Source organism: Plasmodium gaboni, chromosome 14 (assembly GCF_001602025.1).
Source record: "Plasmodium gaboni strain SY75 chromosome 14, whole genome shotgun sequence".
Taxonomy (NCBI): domain Eukaryota; phylum Apicomplexa; class Aconoidasida; order Haemosporida; family Plasmodiidae; genus Plasmodium; species Plasmodium gaboni.
Window position 1 is genome coordinate 1,057,729 of NC_031494.1, and position 18,983 is coordinate 1,076,711.

The 18,983-nt window shown below is 19.9% G+C and overlaps 6 protein-coding genes across 6 annotated transcripts in view; 5 read left to right on the top strand and 1 right to left on the bottom strand.

Annotated features, from left to right (window-relative positions):
- The window catches only part of PGSY75_1430300 (putative acid phosphatase), a gene marked incomplete at both ends in the record, with an annotated part of 6,612 nt that extends 3,811 nt beyond the window's left edge, over positions 1 to 2,801 (bottom strand). Inside the window, one exon of the mRNA XM_018787994.1 lies at positions 1 to 2,801. This exon is cut by the window's left edge and continues 3,811 nt beyond it. Coding sequence (XP_018639366.1) covers positions 1 to 2,801 — 2,801 coding nt within the window.
- Positions 2,802 to 4,967: 2,166 nt separating this feature from the next.
- PGSY75_1430400 (hypothetical protein) lies at positions 4,968 to 7,373 on the top strand (the record flags this gene model as incomplete). Its single annotated transcript, XM_018787995.1, has 1 exon — positions 4,968 to 7,373. The coding sequence occupies one exon, from the start codon at positions 4,968 to 4,970 to the stop codon at positions 7,371 to 7,373; it is 2,406 nt and encodes an 801-aa protein (XP_018639367.1).
- Positions 7,374 to 7,987: 614 nt separating this feature from the next.
- PGSY75_1430500 (hypothetical protein) lies at positions 7,988 to 9,337 on the top strand (the record flags this gene model as incomplete). The annotated part of the gene is made up of 1 exon (XM_018787996.1): positions 7,988 to 9,337. The coding sequence occupies one exon, from the start codon at positions 7,988 to 7,990 to the stop codon at positions 9,335 to 9,337; it is 1,350 nt and encodes a 449-aa protein (XP_018639368.1).
- A 942-nt stretch (positions 9,338 to 10,279) lies between these two features.
- On the top strand, positions 10,280 to 12,847 carry PGSY75_1430600 (putative exodeoxyribonuclease III; the record flags this gene model as incomplete). Its single annotated transcript, XM_018787997.1, has 1 exon — positions 10,280 to 12,847. One exon carries the CDS (start codon positions 10,280 to 10,282, stop codon positions 12,845 to 12,847), a length of 2,568 nt encoding a protein of 855 aa, XP_018639369.1.
- Positions 12,848 to 13,852: 1,005 nt separating this feature from the next.
- PGSY75_1430700 (NADP-specific glutamate dehydrogenase) lies at positions 13,853 to 15,614 on the top strand (the record flags this gene model as incomplete). Its single annotated transcript, XM_018787998.1, has 3 exons — positions 13,853 to 13,946; positions 14,079 to 14,126; positions 14,224 to 15,614. The coding sequence occupies 3 exons, from the start codon at positions 13,853 to 13,855 to the stop codon at positions 15,612 to 15,614; spliced, it is 1,533 nt and encodes a 510-aa protein (XP_018639370.1).
- A 2,058-nt stretch (positions 15,615 to 17,672) lies between these two features.
- PGSY75_1430800 (hypothetical protein) lies at positions 17,673 to 18,470 on the top strand (the record flags this gene model as incomplete). Its single annotated transcript, XM_018787999.1, has 1 exon — positions 17,673 to 18,470. The coding sequence occupies one exon, from the start codon at positions 17,673 to 17,675 to the stop codon at positions 18,468 to 18,470; it is 798 nt and encodes a 265-aa protein (XP_018639371.1).
- Positions 18,471 to 18,983: the final 513 nt, after the last annotated feature.

The window sequence follows — 18,983 nt, forward strand, 5'->3', positions numbered from 1 at the left end:
TTTCTTAATGATTCTCTAAATCCTTTAGCATGTTTTCCAGGTGTTAATTTTTTTAATAAATCTTCCTCAATATCTTGATTTTCATTTAATATTTCATCAATATATTCTTTACATTCTGATCTTTCTAAACAAGGATTATTATCATCTAATAAACTATGTGCTTTAGAATTTCTTATAACCATTGCAACTAATATAGGTGTTAATTCTCCATCTAAATCTAAAAAACCTTTTGTAAATGCAGCTGATGTTATTTGACATCTACCTTCATCAGATGTAAAAATTTTAAAATCATGTCTAAATGTTGAATGTAATCTTAATAATCCATCTGAATCACCTGGATATAATGTAGCTCTAAATCTTTTACCTAAATTTTCTGATTGTCTTCTTCCCATTCTTGTTAATTCACCACCCCATTTTGCAACTACAAGTATTTTAGTCACTATAACTTTATCATTTAATATAATTAAATCTATAGGTTTCAATTGAATCTTTCTATTTATACCTGTAAAACCATCACCTCTTTCTAAAATCTTTTGTAATGTTTTATGATTTTCAATCATAACTTCATATTCACCTCTTTTTATTTCTAATTCTTCTTTTGTCATTAAATTCAATGCATCCTTTTCTGAACACATATTTAAACTTTCTTCCTCTCTCTCTTTATTGTTACACTCAAAATTTATTTTTACACTATTATTATTATTATTATTATTATTATTATTTTCATTATGATCATCCTTCGATTTATTAGTATAGGTGGTTTCCTTTTTATCTACAACCTTTTTATTGTCTTTATCTTTCATATCAGATATAATCAACCCCTCCTTTTCAATCGTTCCATTTAATTTTTCTTCATCTCTTTCAGATTTATCATTATGATCCCCTTTTTCCAATTTTTGTTGAATATTAAAAAGTTGTTCTTTTATTAATTTATATTCCTTTTCTATATCATTCAATATGACATTATTTCTTAAGAAAAGATCTTCTAATTCCTCTGGTGATTTAAATTTTATTTCTTTTTTAGTATAAGATTTATATAAATTGGTTTGTTTCACTTCATCTGTTTGGATGGGTGTATTGCATATATCTGTGTTCATATTTTTATTATTTGAAGAATTTTTTTCATCCAATATTTTGTTATCAGATTGAAGAATGGCATCATTTTTGTTGGTTTTATCTTTATTATTAGTATCTTTAATTGTTTTATTTTTATCAATACATGTGCAATCATTTTGATGATCATTATTGCTTTGATTTATTTTATTATTTTCATTTATATTATTTTGTTTATTTGAATTATTATTACACGGTGCATGATGAGTAGTAGAGTGTTCTATTATTTTATTTTTTTGAGTATCATTATTTATATTACCATTACATATATTTGAATTAGATTTTTTGATATTATTATTATTATTATGTTGATTAGTTGTATCATCTGTTTTGTTATTATAATTACTATTATTTAGTTCAATATTATTAATTTTAATAGTATCATCATGAGTATATCTATTTGATATAACATTATATAAATTTTCTTCTGAATTAAAATAATCAAGAATTAAAGGTTTGTTTGTAAAAAATTTCATTTTTTGTTTTGGTTTTCTATCACCATGTCTCATAACAATGATTACAGAACATAATTCTTCATGATGTGAACAATGTAGATCATCTGGTTGTCTGAATGTTTTTCTTAAAACTTCTTCTTCATTTTCAATATTATACCAATTATCAGCTAAATCTCTAGGAATAATATTATATTTTTCTTCTAATTTAGCTAGAAACATAGCTCTTAATATATGAGCACAATCATTATAATATTTTATATTACCTTTTACAAAGGACCATCCATTAACATCACAAACAAAAGGACCCATAGTAGTTCTTAAAATATCAAATCCACAAACTGTTTGTTGAAAAGCTTCAACAATTCTATAAGCTATAATTTTTTCAGCTTCTGATAATATAACAGCATATCTAACTTCCTTTCCATCAGATGTTCTACATACTTTACCATCTAAAGCTGGAGATTTTCTAGCTTCTGCATGTGCAAACATTTGACCTACAGTATATACTTTTATATCAGTACCAAATGTAGATAAAAATTCTTCATATATATAAGTACCATTTGTTCTAACCTTATGAATATCTGGGCAATATTCACTACTTCTATCTTTAATTTTACGAAATAATTTTTTACAACCACCTCCTGTATTTTTTGGATAATATATCCAATTATTATGATTATCAGCATTTATTGGTTTTTCTATAAATGGTTTATTTAATCTTATATTATCATATACTATATAATCATAATATTCTTCAAATATATGTTCTCCTTTTTTTACAGTATCATGATCTACAACTACATAATTTGCATGAGGTACTCTCCACTTTTTTAATTCTTCATATATCTGTAATCTAGATCGTAATATCATCTGTTTCTCTAAATTATTTAATGTTATAGGTTTATATTTTTTTACATATTCAATAGCTTTCTTCAAAGGAAATCCAGTAGAATAAAAAGCTATCAAACAATCAACAACAGGCCAACAATCTATATCATGATTTAATATCATATCCTCTTTAAATTTTATTATATGGAAATCACCACTCTTTGCTAAACGTTTTAATATACATTCCATTGGAGCACTCTCAACTTTACTCTCCATAGCACATACTCCTAATGTAAACTTTTTTACTATTCCACAATCATCTTTAGATATATTCTCAAATAATTTCTCTTCATCTAAAGAACTTATATGTTTTCTACTCTTATTCTTTTTCTTACCTTCATCCATGCTTTCTTTCATAAACAAATCTTACAACAAAAAAAAAATTAAACACACAAAAAAAAAAAATATATATATGTAGAAAAATATGGGTGTGGGCCCCAACTCTCAAAAAAAAAAATAAAAAATAAAAAATAAAAAATAAAATAAAAGAGTAGATTTATGTTGTATACAATATATATATATATTTAACTGTTATTATTAAAAAAAAGGTAATATTATATATATAAATATATTATAGATATGTGGATCTCTCTCTCTCTCTATATATATATATATATTTTTTTTTTTTTTTATGTAGTCTTTAAAAGTACATATTCTGTACTACTATGTGATATATTGTCACTATATTTATTTTTCTCAAGAAGAAAAAATAAAAATTCGGTGGACACTTTATCTTATTATATTGGATTATGCATTTACAACCATACCTACATATATAATATATATATGTTTATATTATGTAGATATTTATTTATTAATTTATATTTTAAAAAAAAAATATTCCATGAATATATTATTTATATTTCAAAAGGTAATTAATATGTATTTCATTTTTTTACATAAAAAAAAAAAAAAAAAAAACATAATTCTTTTTTTTCTTCATTCTTTTTATATTAAAAAAAAATAGATAACAGTTATAAAGTTAATTATAATTATGTAAAAGAATGTTAGTACTACCACAAACAAATATTCCTTTACAAATTAAAAAACATCAAAAAAAAGGAATTATAAATAATGCAATATATAAAATAAATATATATATATATATATATTAAAATATAATAAGCATATAATATGAATAAATAAATAAATATATATATATATAATATATAATAGTGAATATATGCTGTAGAACAATAAAATATAATAATTATATATATGCATATAAAATATATATATTATATATATATATATTAAAATATAATAAGCATATAATATGAATAAATATATATATATATATATATAATATATAATAGTGAATATATGCTGTAGAACAATAAAATATAATAATTATATATATGCATATAAAATATATATATTATATATATATTTATATTTATACAGTAAAAAAAATAAAAAAGGATGTTTCATTTACATATATATATATAATATATATATGTTCATAATATATTTATTATATATATTTTTTCTTTTCACTTTTAAAAAAAATAAAGAAAAAAAACAGTGTCATCTTTATAATTTGTTGTGTTATATGTCATTATTATATTATCATTATAAAGGATCAATAATTAATTATAATAAAATATATATCATATTTAAATTAACACATATATAAAATAAATACATTGATAAATAAGAAATATAAGAATATATATTATTATTATTTTATTTATTATATTATATTATTTATTTATTTTTTTTGTGTTCGTCCGCACTCTTTATTTAATATTATGAGAATTTTAGTATATATTTAAAAGTATAAAATGTGATATATTATAATTATTTTATATGGATTTTTTTTTTTTTTTCAAGATAGTTATATGCTTGGAAATATTATTAAATAAATGAAGATGTGGATCATATGAAATTTATTTTTAAGCATATTTTATTATAAATAAATACACATATTATATATATATATATATATATAATATATGTTTGATTTTATTATATGATATTTCACCTATCTCTTATTCATATATATTGTGAGCCTTTTTAAAATTGTCTATATTATATATATATAAACATATGTAAGTATAATAGTTGTGGGTCCTTTTTTTTTTTTTTTTCTCTTAAGGATTGGTCTACTCTTAGTGGCATGGTTATTTTTCTTTTTATTATTTTTTTTACATAATAAAAGAAAAAATATATATATATAATAAAGTGTTTTCTTGCTTAAATAATCCCTGAACTGTTCAAAAGGTAAATGCAATAGTTGTCAGTTTTCACAATATTATATATATTATTATAATAAAAATAATATACATAAGTGATATCAGATATTATTCTATAATTTTTCTATAAATTAATTAAATATCATTATTATGGTTCTCCATATTCAAAGAAAAAAATAATAATAAATATATAGACACACGCACATAAATAAATAAATATATATATATATATATATATATATATATATATATATTTCTTTTATTTTTTGATTTAAAAAAAAAAAAAAAATTGGTAAGAGAAAATTTTTTTGATATAATGGAGATCGGTTATATGGAAGTACCTAATATAAAAGATATTAATAGTAATATAGAAAAGAGTGGATTAGTTTTATGTGTTTGTCTTAATCAAAAAGGATCAGAATCTCTTGTGTGTCCATCGTATTATTATTTATATGTTCATAGATATATGTACTTATCAAATATAATACCTAAATGTCTTGAATTTTTTAAATCTTTTATATTACCATTTTATGGTAATAAATTTGGTGTATATTTTGAATGTATTAAAAAAGAACAAAATGAATCACCAAATAATAATAATATAAATATAAATATAAATACAAATGTAAATACAAGTGTAAATACAAATGTAAATACAAATGTAAATACATATACAAATACAAATCCAAATAGTAGTACAAATAATTGTGAAGAAAAAATTGTTCTAGATTGGAGGCTACCAATCGGTGTGTTGTTTGATATATATTGTGATTTAAATAATATTGAAAAGGAACATACTATAAATTATAAAACATATAATGAACTTGGTGTGAATAAAAAAAAATCTATAAAAATATGTTCTAATAATGAATTATATATAAATCATATAAATATTGTCAAATTAGAAGGTATGAATAAAAATCATGAAAAATTATCATACGAAAGATATAATGAAAAAAATATTTATGATGTTAATATGAATATATATAATAACCCAAATAATAGTTCAAATGTAAATCATCATAAAAATTGTAATAGGAATGATGATCATATTAAACAAAAGAATAGTTTTATAAATGAAAAAGAAACAAAAGGATGTATTGACATAAAAAAAGAAATAAATGGAAATACAAAAAATGAGGAATCTGAAAAAGAGAAACAAGTAAAAAATATTATTGTAGAAAATTATTATGAAGAGAATTATATGAAAGAGAAAAAAATACATATAGATAATGATAAAGGTCATATAAAAAATGATGTAGAAGAAAATAAAGGAGATATAAATGAATATTATGATGATATAAAATTAAATAATATTTATGATGATATAACAAAGTTTGATTACTTTCAATTTGTGAAGAATGAACAAATAAATAACGAATGGTATAATAAACAATTTGTAAATATATCAAATAAAAATATTCCATGGGTTTTAATAGTTCATTTTAAAGGAGATGAAGAATATCCACTCTCTCTTAATAATAAAAAATATGATGATAAAAATACAAATCTTAAAGGAGATATTAATATCTTACCATATAATAATTATATTCCATTATATAAAGGTTTTCATAATTTTGAAGAATTTATAATAAACCAATTGAAAAAAGCTAATTATATATTAAATAAAAATAATAGAGCATTAGAAATATTACCACAAAGAATTCAAAAAGATATATTATATAACTTGAAACAATTCCATATAGAAAAAATATGTTCATTGTATAGAGAATATATTGATTATAACATGATAAATTTTATTAATTATTTTAATAATACTTATATAAAAAAAGTGAAACAGTTATGTGATTTGAATCCATATAAAGATAATTCAATACAAACAAATCAAAAAATTAGTCATAAAAAAAATGAGGAAAACTTATGTATTTTAAAAATCGGCCCTCAGGAGGAAGACTCCGAGGTGATAAGAATAGCACAATGTGACAATATAGCTAATAATCAAACGAATAATAAAAAAAATATTAACAACAACAACAATAATAATAATAATAATAATAATATTTATTGTATCCATTTGAATGAAAATTTTATAAATGATCAAACACAAAAAAATAATCTGTCAAATATAAGAACATCATATAATAATGATCATGTTAGTGATCCACTACATAAAGATTTACATAATGATTTCTCTTCTATAATATTAGAAGATACAAAAAAAGACGGTGATCATATAGATTTTAAAAATAATTTACATCACAATGAAAAATATCCAAATATATATGATATCTTAAAAGATGAAAAGGTTATAAAAGATTGCCCTATTATATTACATATTTATGGACCTCCATATAATCAAATATTAACAAAATATCCCTTTATAAAAGTAATAAACTCAAATGATAATATTAATAATAATAAGTATAATAATAATAATAATAAGTATATACAAAATATTCATCTTAATACCTTGGGGGATTTTCTGCATGATCAAATCCCATCATTTGTTCGCAAAATAATTAATAAAGATGAAAAAAATCAAACATCCTATATTTTAAATAATAATGATAAAGATAATTATTTAAATTCAGAAACAATATATTATTTTATTGAAGATGAATACTTGATTTTTAGTCCATATATGTTCATTATAGTTAATGGGATACAAATTCCTTTGAATACTCCTTTATATTGGCTAGCTGCCAACTTTTCTCAGTTTGATCATTTTCTTCACATTACCATACGTATACCCCCATATTAAATCAAACAAAACGAAGAAACATAAATATATAAATAAATAAATAAATAAATAAATAAATAAATAATATATGAAATTATTTATTTGTTCACTGTTTTTTTTTTTTTTTTTTTTTTTTTTTTTTTTTTTTTTTTTTTTTTTTTTTTTTTTTTTTTTTTTTTTTTTTTTTTTTTTTTTTTTTTTTTTTTTTTTTTTGTGTGTGTGTGTTTGTTTTATTATTTTATTATTTTATTATTTGTTTTTATAAATTTTTAATATAGATAATATAACATTATTCACAATTCTTTAAAGTCACAAATACAATAAAAATGTGTACACATAAATGTGCGTATAAAAAAAAAAGCTAATTATTTTTTGATATAAGAAATGTTACATATATATATATATATATTTTATTTTTTTCAAAAAAAAATAAAATTATAAACTCTTTTAATATGAACAGATTATATTTTTGTCTAATATGAATATATGGATAATGAATATGTCATTTCAATTTTGTCATGTATCGATATTTAAGATACAGTAATATGAAAAAATATATAGACATATAATATATATATATATATATATATGTATATATTTATTTATTTTTATTTATTCATACGATAATATTACAAATGAGTGAACGGCTATATAAAAAAATAAAAAGCATGGAATGCGAATCGAACCTATATATATCTAATAACAAGGTATTATTTGAAAGTATTTATAATTTAATAAATAATGGAGTACCAATACCTAGCATTTATTATACAAATAACAAGATAGTTGATAAAGAAACAGATAGATATGTTGTTACAAAATATATTTATGATGTTGATGATATTATTTATAAATTGGAAGCACATTCAAAAATAAATTTGGAGAAATCTATAAATTTAAAAATTCAATGTTTGGAAGAAGAATATTTAAAAGATAATGAAGTGGAAGATTCTTATAAAGATGATAAATATAATCAATTAGATTCTTTACAAATATATGTATCACATACACATTTTGATTACATATGGAATGAATATACTATGCCATATTTTCTTAGTTGTTATCATGATGAAGATAATTTTAAAATACATACACATATATTAGAAAAAGAAGAATTTGGATATGACCTACAAATTGAATTATATGAAATACCAACAAATCCAATGCAAGCTTTTCAAATAGCTAGCCATTTATCAAAAATTAGAGAAGCTCTACAATGTGGTCCTTTAATGCATTTTTTTTTATCAAAAACAAATAGTACAGAAAATATATTTGAAAAATTTATTATCAGAAAAAATGAAGTTATATTTATTTTAAAAAAAAGTGATTATCTCCTTGTGCTAATATCAATACATTTTGTAGATAGTTATGATCAATTTTTTATTCTTGGATTGTGTAAAAATATACATCTAACTAATAAAAGTATGGATTTATCTGGAAATCTCGATTGTTCATTTTATACAGATTTTCCTTCACACCTTATTACCTCTGAATTTTTTGTTTACAATTATGAAGAAGATATGCACAATTATGAACAAGACAAAAATGTAGATATGGATGATAACAAAAATGTAGATATGGATGATAACAAAAATGTAGATATGGATGATAACAAAAATGTAGATATGGAAAAAATTTATAATATGAACCGTTCAGATAATATAATCAAGCCAATTAGTACAAACATCGAAAAAAATATAATTAATGAAGAAGATAATTCAACAAAAAATGATGACAAGGAAACATGGAAAGGATATATAAATAATTCCTTTGATGAAAATAAAATAGGTGAGGAAATAAAATTGAAAGTACCAAATATTGGATTTATTTCTTTAAAAATGGATATAAAATTATTTAATGGATGTAAAGATTTTTCTGAGCTTATACAAATATCAAGTAGGATATCTCATATTATTGTATCATTTCGTGATTTTTTAAATAACTCCTTAATTTTACATAGAATCAAAACAAGAAGAATGTTTTGAAATTTTTTTTTAATTATAATCTGGGTCTACCATTAAATAAAAAAATGTAAACATATAAATATATAAATATAAATGTATATATATATATATATATATTATACCTCTTAAACATATTCTTTGCGTGGTTTATGTTTTATTTTGATCGTATAATATATATTATAATATTTATTATTCTCAATTGACAATTTAAATTTACAATTCATATAACATTTTCCACTATTCATTTCTTTCTCAAAAATATTGTTCATTCATTTTGTTAATTAAGAAAAAAATGTCATCAATGAAAATTTTTTATTTTTTTATTTTTTTATTTTTTTATTTTATTATTTTATTATTTTTTTTGTAGTTAATAAACATATGGGATTTATAAATTCATTTTTTTACATTGTTATATATTTTAGTAAACTGATATTTCTTGATATAAATAGAAGGTTGAACATTTATTTGGAGAGGTATCCATATTTTAAAAGATAATAAATAAAATTATAAAAATTGAATAAATAAGAGAATGGAAAAAAATTACAAGCCCCACATATATAATGTTAATTATACATATATATATGTAACACAATATATATTTCATTTTTGACGTAAATTTAATATATCTTATTTTTTCTTTTCCTACAATCATTCTTGAAGGAAAAAAGAATTAAACAAGAAATGAGAAATGGAAAAATAATTTCATATATTATATATATATATATATATTATATCCCATTTATATATTAAATATGTGTGTGCGTACATAATATTTCGAAAAAGAAAAAAAAGGGAAATGTTTATTTAAACTGATAGTGGATAATTCACTAAGAAAATATTAATAATTCAAAGGAAATCATAATTATTCATTAAAAGTATATATAAATATATAAATTTATACATATATATATTTTTATATATATTATTATTATTATTTTTTTTTTTTTTTATTTTTTTTTTAAAATGGAAAAAATCGGTTTAGCTAGCTGGAATGTAAATGGGTGGAAAAAAAGCTGTGAAATAATAAAAAGAAATGATAATGACTTGCTGCTATTTTTAAAAAAACTTGATATCGATATTCTATGTTTACAAGAAACAAAAACGAACGAATCATTTATTGAGAATGATTGTAATTTATTAGAGGCTGATTCAAATATGTATGAATCGTATTGGAGTTGTTGTAAAAAAAAAAAAGGAGAAAAAACACATAAAGGATATTCAGGCTTAGCAACATATGTAAAAAATGAGAATAAAATAATATGTTCAACAAATAAAGTGTTTGATGATTTTTCTTTTTTTAACAAGTATATAAAAAAGGAAAACTTATTAATAAAGAAGAAGTCTGAAATTGATAAAACATCCATATCTTTTTTTTTATTATTAAATGATAACAAGGAAATATATAATGATCAAAATATACAATGTGATAAAAATAATGAACAGAACAAAATAAATAATAATAATAATAATAATAATACAAATATAAGTGTAAGTGTAAGTGTAAGTGAATTTTTTAATGAAGGAAGAATATTAATTACTATGCATAAACATTTTATTATAGTTAATATATATGCTCCTTATTCTGGACATAATTATGAAAGACTAGATTATAAGATAAGATTTTTTCATGCTGTAAGAGCAAAAATATTACAACTGAGAATAGTAACAGGTTTACCTATAATATTATTAGGAGATTTTAATATTTCTTATCGTAATAAAGATATATATTATCTTAATAATATTATTGATTTAGATATATTATTAAAAAATATAGATAATATAGACTTAAAAGAAGATATAAAAATGCAAATTTTAAAAAATGTACCTTTAATTATTAATACCTTAAAAGATAAAAATAATTTTATTATTAAAAAATATAAAACACAAAATAATGAATTGTATAACTTATATTTAAAATTTGATGATACTCATGTCAAATTTATAGGAAATAATTTTTCATCTCTCGAAGAAATTTTCTATTTCTTTTCTTTAGATCCTGTATATGTTGATGATAAGTATAAGGATTATCCTTATGAATATTATTTTGTTGTAAATAGGGTCTCTGATGATTTGCAAGATGTTTGTAACAGCAATAAAAATGATGACCACCATAATAGTAGTAATAATAAAAATGATGACCACCATAATAGTAGTAATAATAAAAATGATGACCACCATAATAGTAGTAATAATAAAAATGAGGAAAATACGATTAAGATGTCATGCCACAATAAATACATGAAAAAAGATATTAAGAAGGATGAAGATTTTTTGAAAAAAAATATAGAGAAAGAAGATAATGAAATTGTAACTAGACATAAAAATAATGTAGAACATAAGGAACTATTAAAAAGGTATGAAAATTTTTTCATAAATAATGAAAAAATTTTTGAATCGATTACAAATAATAATAATAGTGAAGATATAGAATATTATTTTTTAAAAAAAGATAAGAATATAAAATATAATAATGATGAAATGAATAAAAATGAAAGAGATAAAAAAATATTAAATTGTAAAAAAATATTATGTAAATATAAATATAAAAATAATATGAATGGACAATATCTAGTTAAAAATACAAATTGTATATATTTAAAACATTTAAATGATATTTTTATATCTTTAAATATTATTCTTTCTGAACATGATTTATTAAATATAGCTAATAGTATAGGTATGACAAGTTCACCATTATGTTGTGTTGATATAATAAAAAATTTAATATATGAAGATAATATGATAGATACATTTTCTTTTTTTCATCCAAATATAAATGGTAAATTTACATGTTGGGATACATATCGTCAATGTAGAATACATAATGAAGGTTCAAGAATTGATTATATTTTTATGGATTATATTTTATATGAACAATTTATTAAAAGAAATCCTTATCTTTATGAATCTCCTACAATATTAAATGATGAATTATATGAAATGTTAAAGCAAAAAAAAAAAAAAAAAAATTCTTTAAATTATGATGATATAAATTCTTTTGAGTCTAATCAATATTATGCTAATTATTTTAATAAAATAAAAACAAAGCAAAAATATTTTTTATCAAATGATAATATAAATGATACATTGAAAAAAAAAAAAAAACAAGAAAAAGATGAAGAATACGATGAACAAAAATTGGAAGATCATATTTTAGATACTGAATTTTATAATTTTCAATTTAATATATCAACTTATATAGGTTTTATTTATACCTCACCAAAATTAAGTGATCATATAGCAGTCAAGTGCACATTTATTAAAAATTATAATAAGAAAAATAAAATTATTATTAAATTATGTTCTTCACGTTTTAATATTATACTCAATTATTTATGTTCATCAATTCATCAATATATTATGTACTTACCTCTATTTTTAATTAATCCTTCTCTATTTTCTTTAACTACATATACTTTATTAGATCATGTTCATTTATATGATGGCGTGTGTCCAAATATATTGAATACACAACCTCACAAAAAAACAAATAAAATTACACAGTACTTTACAGTAAAAAAAAAGAAATAATAAAAAATAAAAATAAATAAATAAATAAATAAATATATATATATATATATATGTTTCATATTGATTATTTTATTTTATTTTATTTTATTTTGTTTTGTTTTGTTTTATTTTGTTTTATTTTGTTTTTATTTTTTTTAGTCCTAATATAACATGTTTTCGTACAAAAATATAATAAAATATAATATAATATTTATACATATTATATACTCTCTTAATCTTTTTATTTAATTTTTTCAAGAGACTATAGAATATACTCAACTATATTATTATGATACTATATAGCTTGTTCATATAATAATAAAAATTATAAATAAATTATATATATATATATATATATATATACATATTTATTTATTTATATTATGCCATAATGTATTATTCTCTCTATATTTTCACCACAAAGATCTTACATATATGAATGGTTATACACACTTATATATTTTAACACATGACCATAATGGATAGAAATAAAAAATTAAATATTAATAATTAAATATTAAATATTAAAAATTAAAAATAGTCATTTTATTTTTATAAACATCTTTTATGACATTCTTCTAAAGAAATCGAAAATATAAAAAAATTAAAAAAATCAGAAAAATAAAATAATATTTCATTAGGAGAATGTATATAATATCATTATTCAACGGATAAAAGGCTTATATAAAAAGAAAAAAAAAAAAAAAAAAAAAAACATATATATATATAATAATATTTTTATTTATTTATTAACTTGAAATTGAATATAACCAATTAATTATTTGTGACATTAACATATTGTATCATCTTTTAAGAAATTATATTTTGACCATGTTAAAAGTTAATGATTTGTAAAATATATATATATATATATATATTTTTTTTTTTGGTATATATAAAAAAGCATACAACAGAGAAAAAAATATAATATATAAAAAAAAAAAAAAAAAAAATTAATAAAATAAATAAGAATTAAAAAGAAGAATTCATATTAAAAAAAAAAAGAAAAAAAAAAAAAAAAACATTATGATTTCCTATTCATGTGTTGTTTGTTTTATTGTTTTTGTTTTTCATGTGAAGGCATATTCCAAAAATAAGGTTCTTAAATATGCTAAACCAGGTACCATATAAATTAAAATAAATAAATAAATAAATAAATATATATATATATAATTACATGTTTGTTGTAAAGAGTACAAGATATATAGTTAAACATTTATCTATATAAAATGTGTATGAACTTTTGGTGTAGGTTTTATTACAAATGAAATTGATATAGGGGCGTACGCAAAGAGAAGAGGTATGGCAAAAAAAAAAAAAAAAAATAGAATAAAATAAATAAATACATATATACATATTTATATATTTATATATACACACAATTATTATATTTTTAGGAAAAAGTAGACTAGGTAGTCTACACAACTACGGATATACTTCTACCAAGTCTCTAGATAGCCAAATTGAAGAATTGCGAGAAAAGGTTGTATCTAAAAATAAGAACGAACCAGAATTTCTTCAAGCGTTTGAAGAAGTATTATCATGCTTAAAGCCAGTGTTTAAAAAAGACAATGTATATATAGGAGTATTAGAAAATATAGCCGAACCAGAAAGGGTAATTCAATTTCGTGTACCATGGATTAATGATAAAGGAGAACATAAAATGAATAGAGGTTTTAGAGTACAATATAATTCTGTATTAGGTCCATACAAAGGTGGTTTAAGATTTCATCCAACAGTTAATTTAAGTGTTATTAAATTTTTAGGTTTCGAACAAATTTTTAAAAATAGTTTAACTACACTTCCAATGGGTGGAGGTAAAGGAGGATCTGATTTTGATCCAAAGGGAAAATCAGAAAATGAAATTTTAAAATTTTGTCAATCATTTATGACAAATTTGTTCAGATATATTGGACCTAATACTGATGTACCAGCTGGTGATATTGGTGTAGGAGGTAGAGAAATTGGATACCTATTTGGACAATATAAAAAATTAAAAAATTCATTTGAAGGTGTATTAACTGGTAAGAATATAAAATGGGGAGGAAGCAATATTCGAGCTGAAGCTACAGGTTATGGTGTTGTTTATTTTGCTGAAAATGTTTTAAAAGATTTAAATGATAATTTAGAAAATAAAAAATGTCTAGTTAGTGGAAGTGGTAATGTTGCTCAATATTTAGCTGAAAAACTCATCGAAAAAGGTGCTATAGTTTTAACAATGAGTGATAGTAATGGTTATATTCTTGAACCTAATGGATTTACAAAAGAACAATTAAATTATATTATGGATATAAAAAATAATCAAAGATTAAGATTAAAAGAATATTTAAAATATTCCAAAACTGCCAAATATTTTGAAAATCAAAAACCATGGAATGTTCCATGTGATATTGCATTTCCCTGTGCAACACAAAATGAAATTGATGAAAATGATGCTGACTTGTTCATACAAAATAAATGCAAAATGGTCGTAGAAGGTGCAAACATGCCAACACATATAAAAGCTCTACACAAATTAAAACAAAATAATATCATTCTATGTCCATCCAAAGCTGCTAATGCTGGAGGCGTAGCTGTAAGTGGACTAGAAATGAGTCAAAACTCTATGAGATTGCAATGGACACAACAAGAAACTGATATTAAGTTACAAAATATTATGAAAAGTATTTATGAACAATGTCATAATACTTCCAAAATTTACCTGAACGAGTCAGATTTAGTTGCAGGTGCTAATATAGCTGGATTTTTAAAGGTAGCTGACTCGTTCCTAGAGCAAGGAGGTTTATAAGTATAAACATATATATATATATATATATATAATAAAATAAATACAATCATTTCGATATGTACAAAAAAAAAAATACCCACCTTGACCTTGTTCACTTTAAAATAATATAAACTAAATAAGCACAACATATATATGTAAAAAAATTATATAAATGGTTAATAATTATATATTCATATATATTTTTTTTCACACACACATATATATATAATAAATTGATATAACTGTTTTATATTAATTATTATTATAAACACAACTTCATGTATTTATCATACAATTTATAGGTTTATAGGTTTATATATATATAATATTTTATTTATTTAATTTCTTTTTATATTTTAAATAAATTTTTTAATATTTCTATTATTAATTTATTTTTTTTGTTTATAATATATAATTTATTATTATCTTTTTTTAATACTATAATTAACATATCAAAAAAAACCCTCTCAATAATTAACATTAACATTAATAATATATATATATATATATATATATATTATATATGTATATTTAAATACCATTTTTATTTATTCATTTGGAAGACTTTGTAAGAATATTTATGTAAAAAATTATTATCCAGTGTATTCTTATTTTCCGTTTGTGCATTCAAAAAAAAAAAAAAAAAAAAAAAATATATATAAAAATAATATATAAATAAAAAAAAAAAATTTTTCATATATATATTGTACTGTATATTATATATATGTATACATATAATATGTAGTAAGCTTTCCACATAAATGCGCAAAAAAAAAAAAAAAAAAAAAAAAAAACACACATAAATATATAATAAAAAATGGACTTAAATATCACACATTATACTCGTTTTCCTATATATAGACCAATGTGTATATAAAGTATTATACATTAATATTATATATATATATAATATATATATTTGTATTTTTTTTATTTTTATTTTTTTGATGTTTTATTATTTAAATTCACATATAATGAATTTTTTCTTATTTTATTTCACGAATATTATCATGAATATATAAGATGAAAAAATATGAAGTATAAACATTTATTAAGTAATATAAGGAAAGAAATAAAAAAAATAACATAAAAAAAAAAAATATATATATATGTATACATATACATATATATATTTAACTTACATACATTATATATATATAACATCAAAATATAGAAAATCAAATATTATTACGTAAAGGTTTAAAAATATAAAAAATAAAATTTTCCTTAAACTTATAAGAATTATAATATTAAAATAAAAGTAAAAAAAAAAAAAAAAAAAAAAAAAATAATTATATATATTTTTTTTTTCACCATATCAAATATATAATATATATATATATATATATTTATTTATTTATTTATTTTTATTTATGGACAGAATTAATTCATACATATCATTGTAGATAATAAATTTAGTTTTCATTATTCTTACGATTTTTCATTAAAAATAAATTTAATTTAATTCAAATAATTTTTTTATTTACATTTCCTTTATTATATATATATATATATATATATATATATATATATATATACATATACGTATGCTTATATAAATGTACACGTCAGTATAATTCTATCAGTCTGCCTAAATGCATGACATTAATTTAAAACTACAAAGTTATCAGATATATATGGGTGTATTTTGGAATGAAAGTGTGTGTATATGCATATAAAGACACATAAATAAAAGCAAACAAGCATATATATATATATAGATAGATACATACATACATACATACATACATATATTTATTTATTTATTTATTTATTTATTAATTTTTCCACAATAATCCACATGTTTATAATATTTGTTTACACATATATTTTTTTCTCGTATTGTTCTATGTAATAATATATATCTCACAGAAAAGTAAAAGAAAGCACACATACATATATATATGTCTGTGTGCATATATATATGCCCTCGTTGAACTACTCCCACACACATATATATATATAATATTAATATTTAATAGGAATCCGGAAAGGTATTGTTATATATATATATATATTTATTTATTTATTTATATTTATATATATTCAAAATTTTGGTAAAGAAAAAAAAAAAAAAGGATGGCAGAAAGCAGTTATAGGGATACACAATTATTCAAACCCAATGGTGTGAATATATTTGACAGCAATCTTGGTATGAACAACAAATTAAGTGAGAATATAAGTGCAGAAGAATTATTTCAGTCAAAAAATATATACCGAGATGTAAAATCGAAGGTTATCCCTGGTCCTATAAAAACAACTACAGTTGAGAAAGTAACAAAAATACCTAAGATAATATTTCGTGAGAGACAAAAAGATATAGTAAAGAAAGAAAAAAAAATTATTCATAAAGAAGTTGAGATAGAAAAAATTGTTGAAGTTATTGAAAATAAGGATGAAATTGTATATAATGAAGTGAAAGTACCAAAATATATAGATGTTCCTATACTTCAACCAAGACAAGAAGTTCATTATCAACAGATATCAAAGAATGTTCCACGAGGAGTAGAATTAGTTATTACACAAACTTTAGAAGTACCTAGAATTAAACCTAAATATGTAGAAATACCTGTACCTATATATGTACCTTGTTATATTGAAGTACCAATACCTGCACAATATATTCCTATTGAACAAAATGATGATAAGGAACATTTTACATCTGGAATATCAAATGCATCTAAACTTTCTAAACATCCACATATGCAAAACAATTCTATGGAATTTCCACATCATTATAATAACCCTTATGTGATGAATCCTAATTTAAATATGAACGATGACAAATCTGTATGTGCTAGTTCTAAAGCTTCCATACAAAATATTTCTTCTGAACAAAAAAATGTAGAAAAAATGGTCATTGCTGGGAATTTATAATTATATTGGAATGTTCAAAAAAATGTATGTACTACGAATATATGAATGTACCACGTATATATGAATGTACCACGTATATATGAATGTACCACGTATATATGTATGTATCAATTTAATTATTTTTTTTATTATATTTATATATATATATATATATATATATATATATTACAAATATGGAAAAAAATAAAACAAAATAAAATTAATTGGATAAATAAATATAAATAAATAAATAAATATATATATATATATATATACATATGAACCTTCGTTTATACCTTATAATTAATTATTTTGAAAGACATTAAGGGATGGATATAAAATTGAAGCACATTTCACATTTATAGATAAATTAGACTTGATATAAAAATATATAACCTTAATTTTTTATTATTCACACATTATATATATATATAATTTTTTAATGCTACTATTTTATATAAAATTTTCTTTATCATTTTTATATTCGTGAAATTTTTTTTATTTGCTCCTTTTCCAGTGTTTAACAAAAGTTTT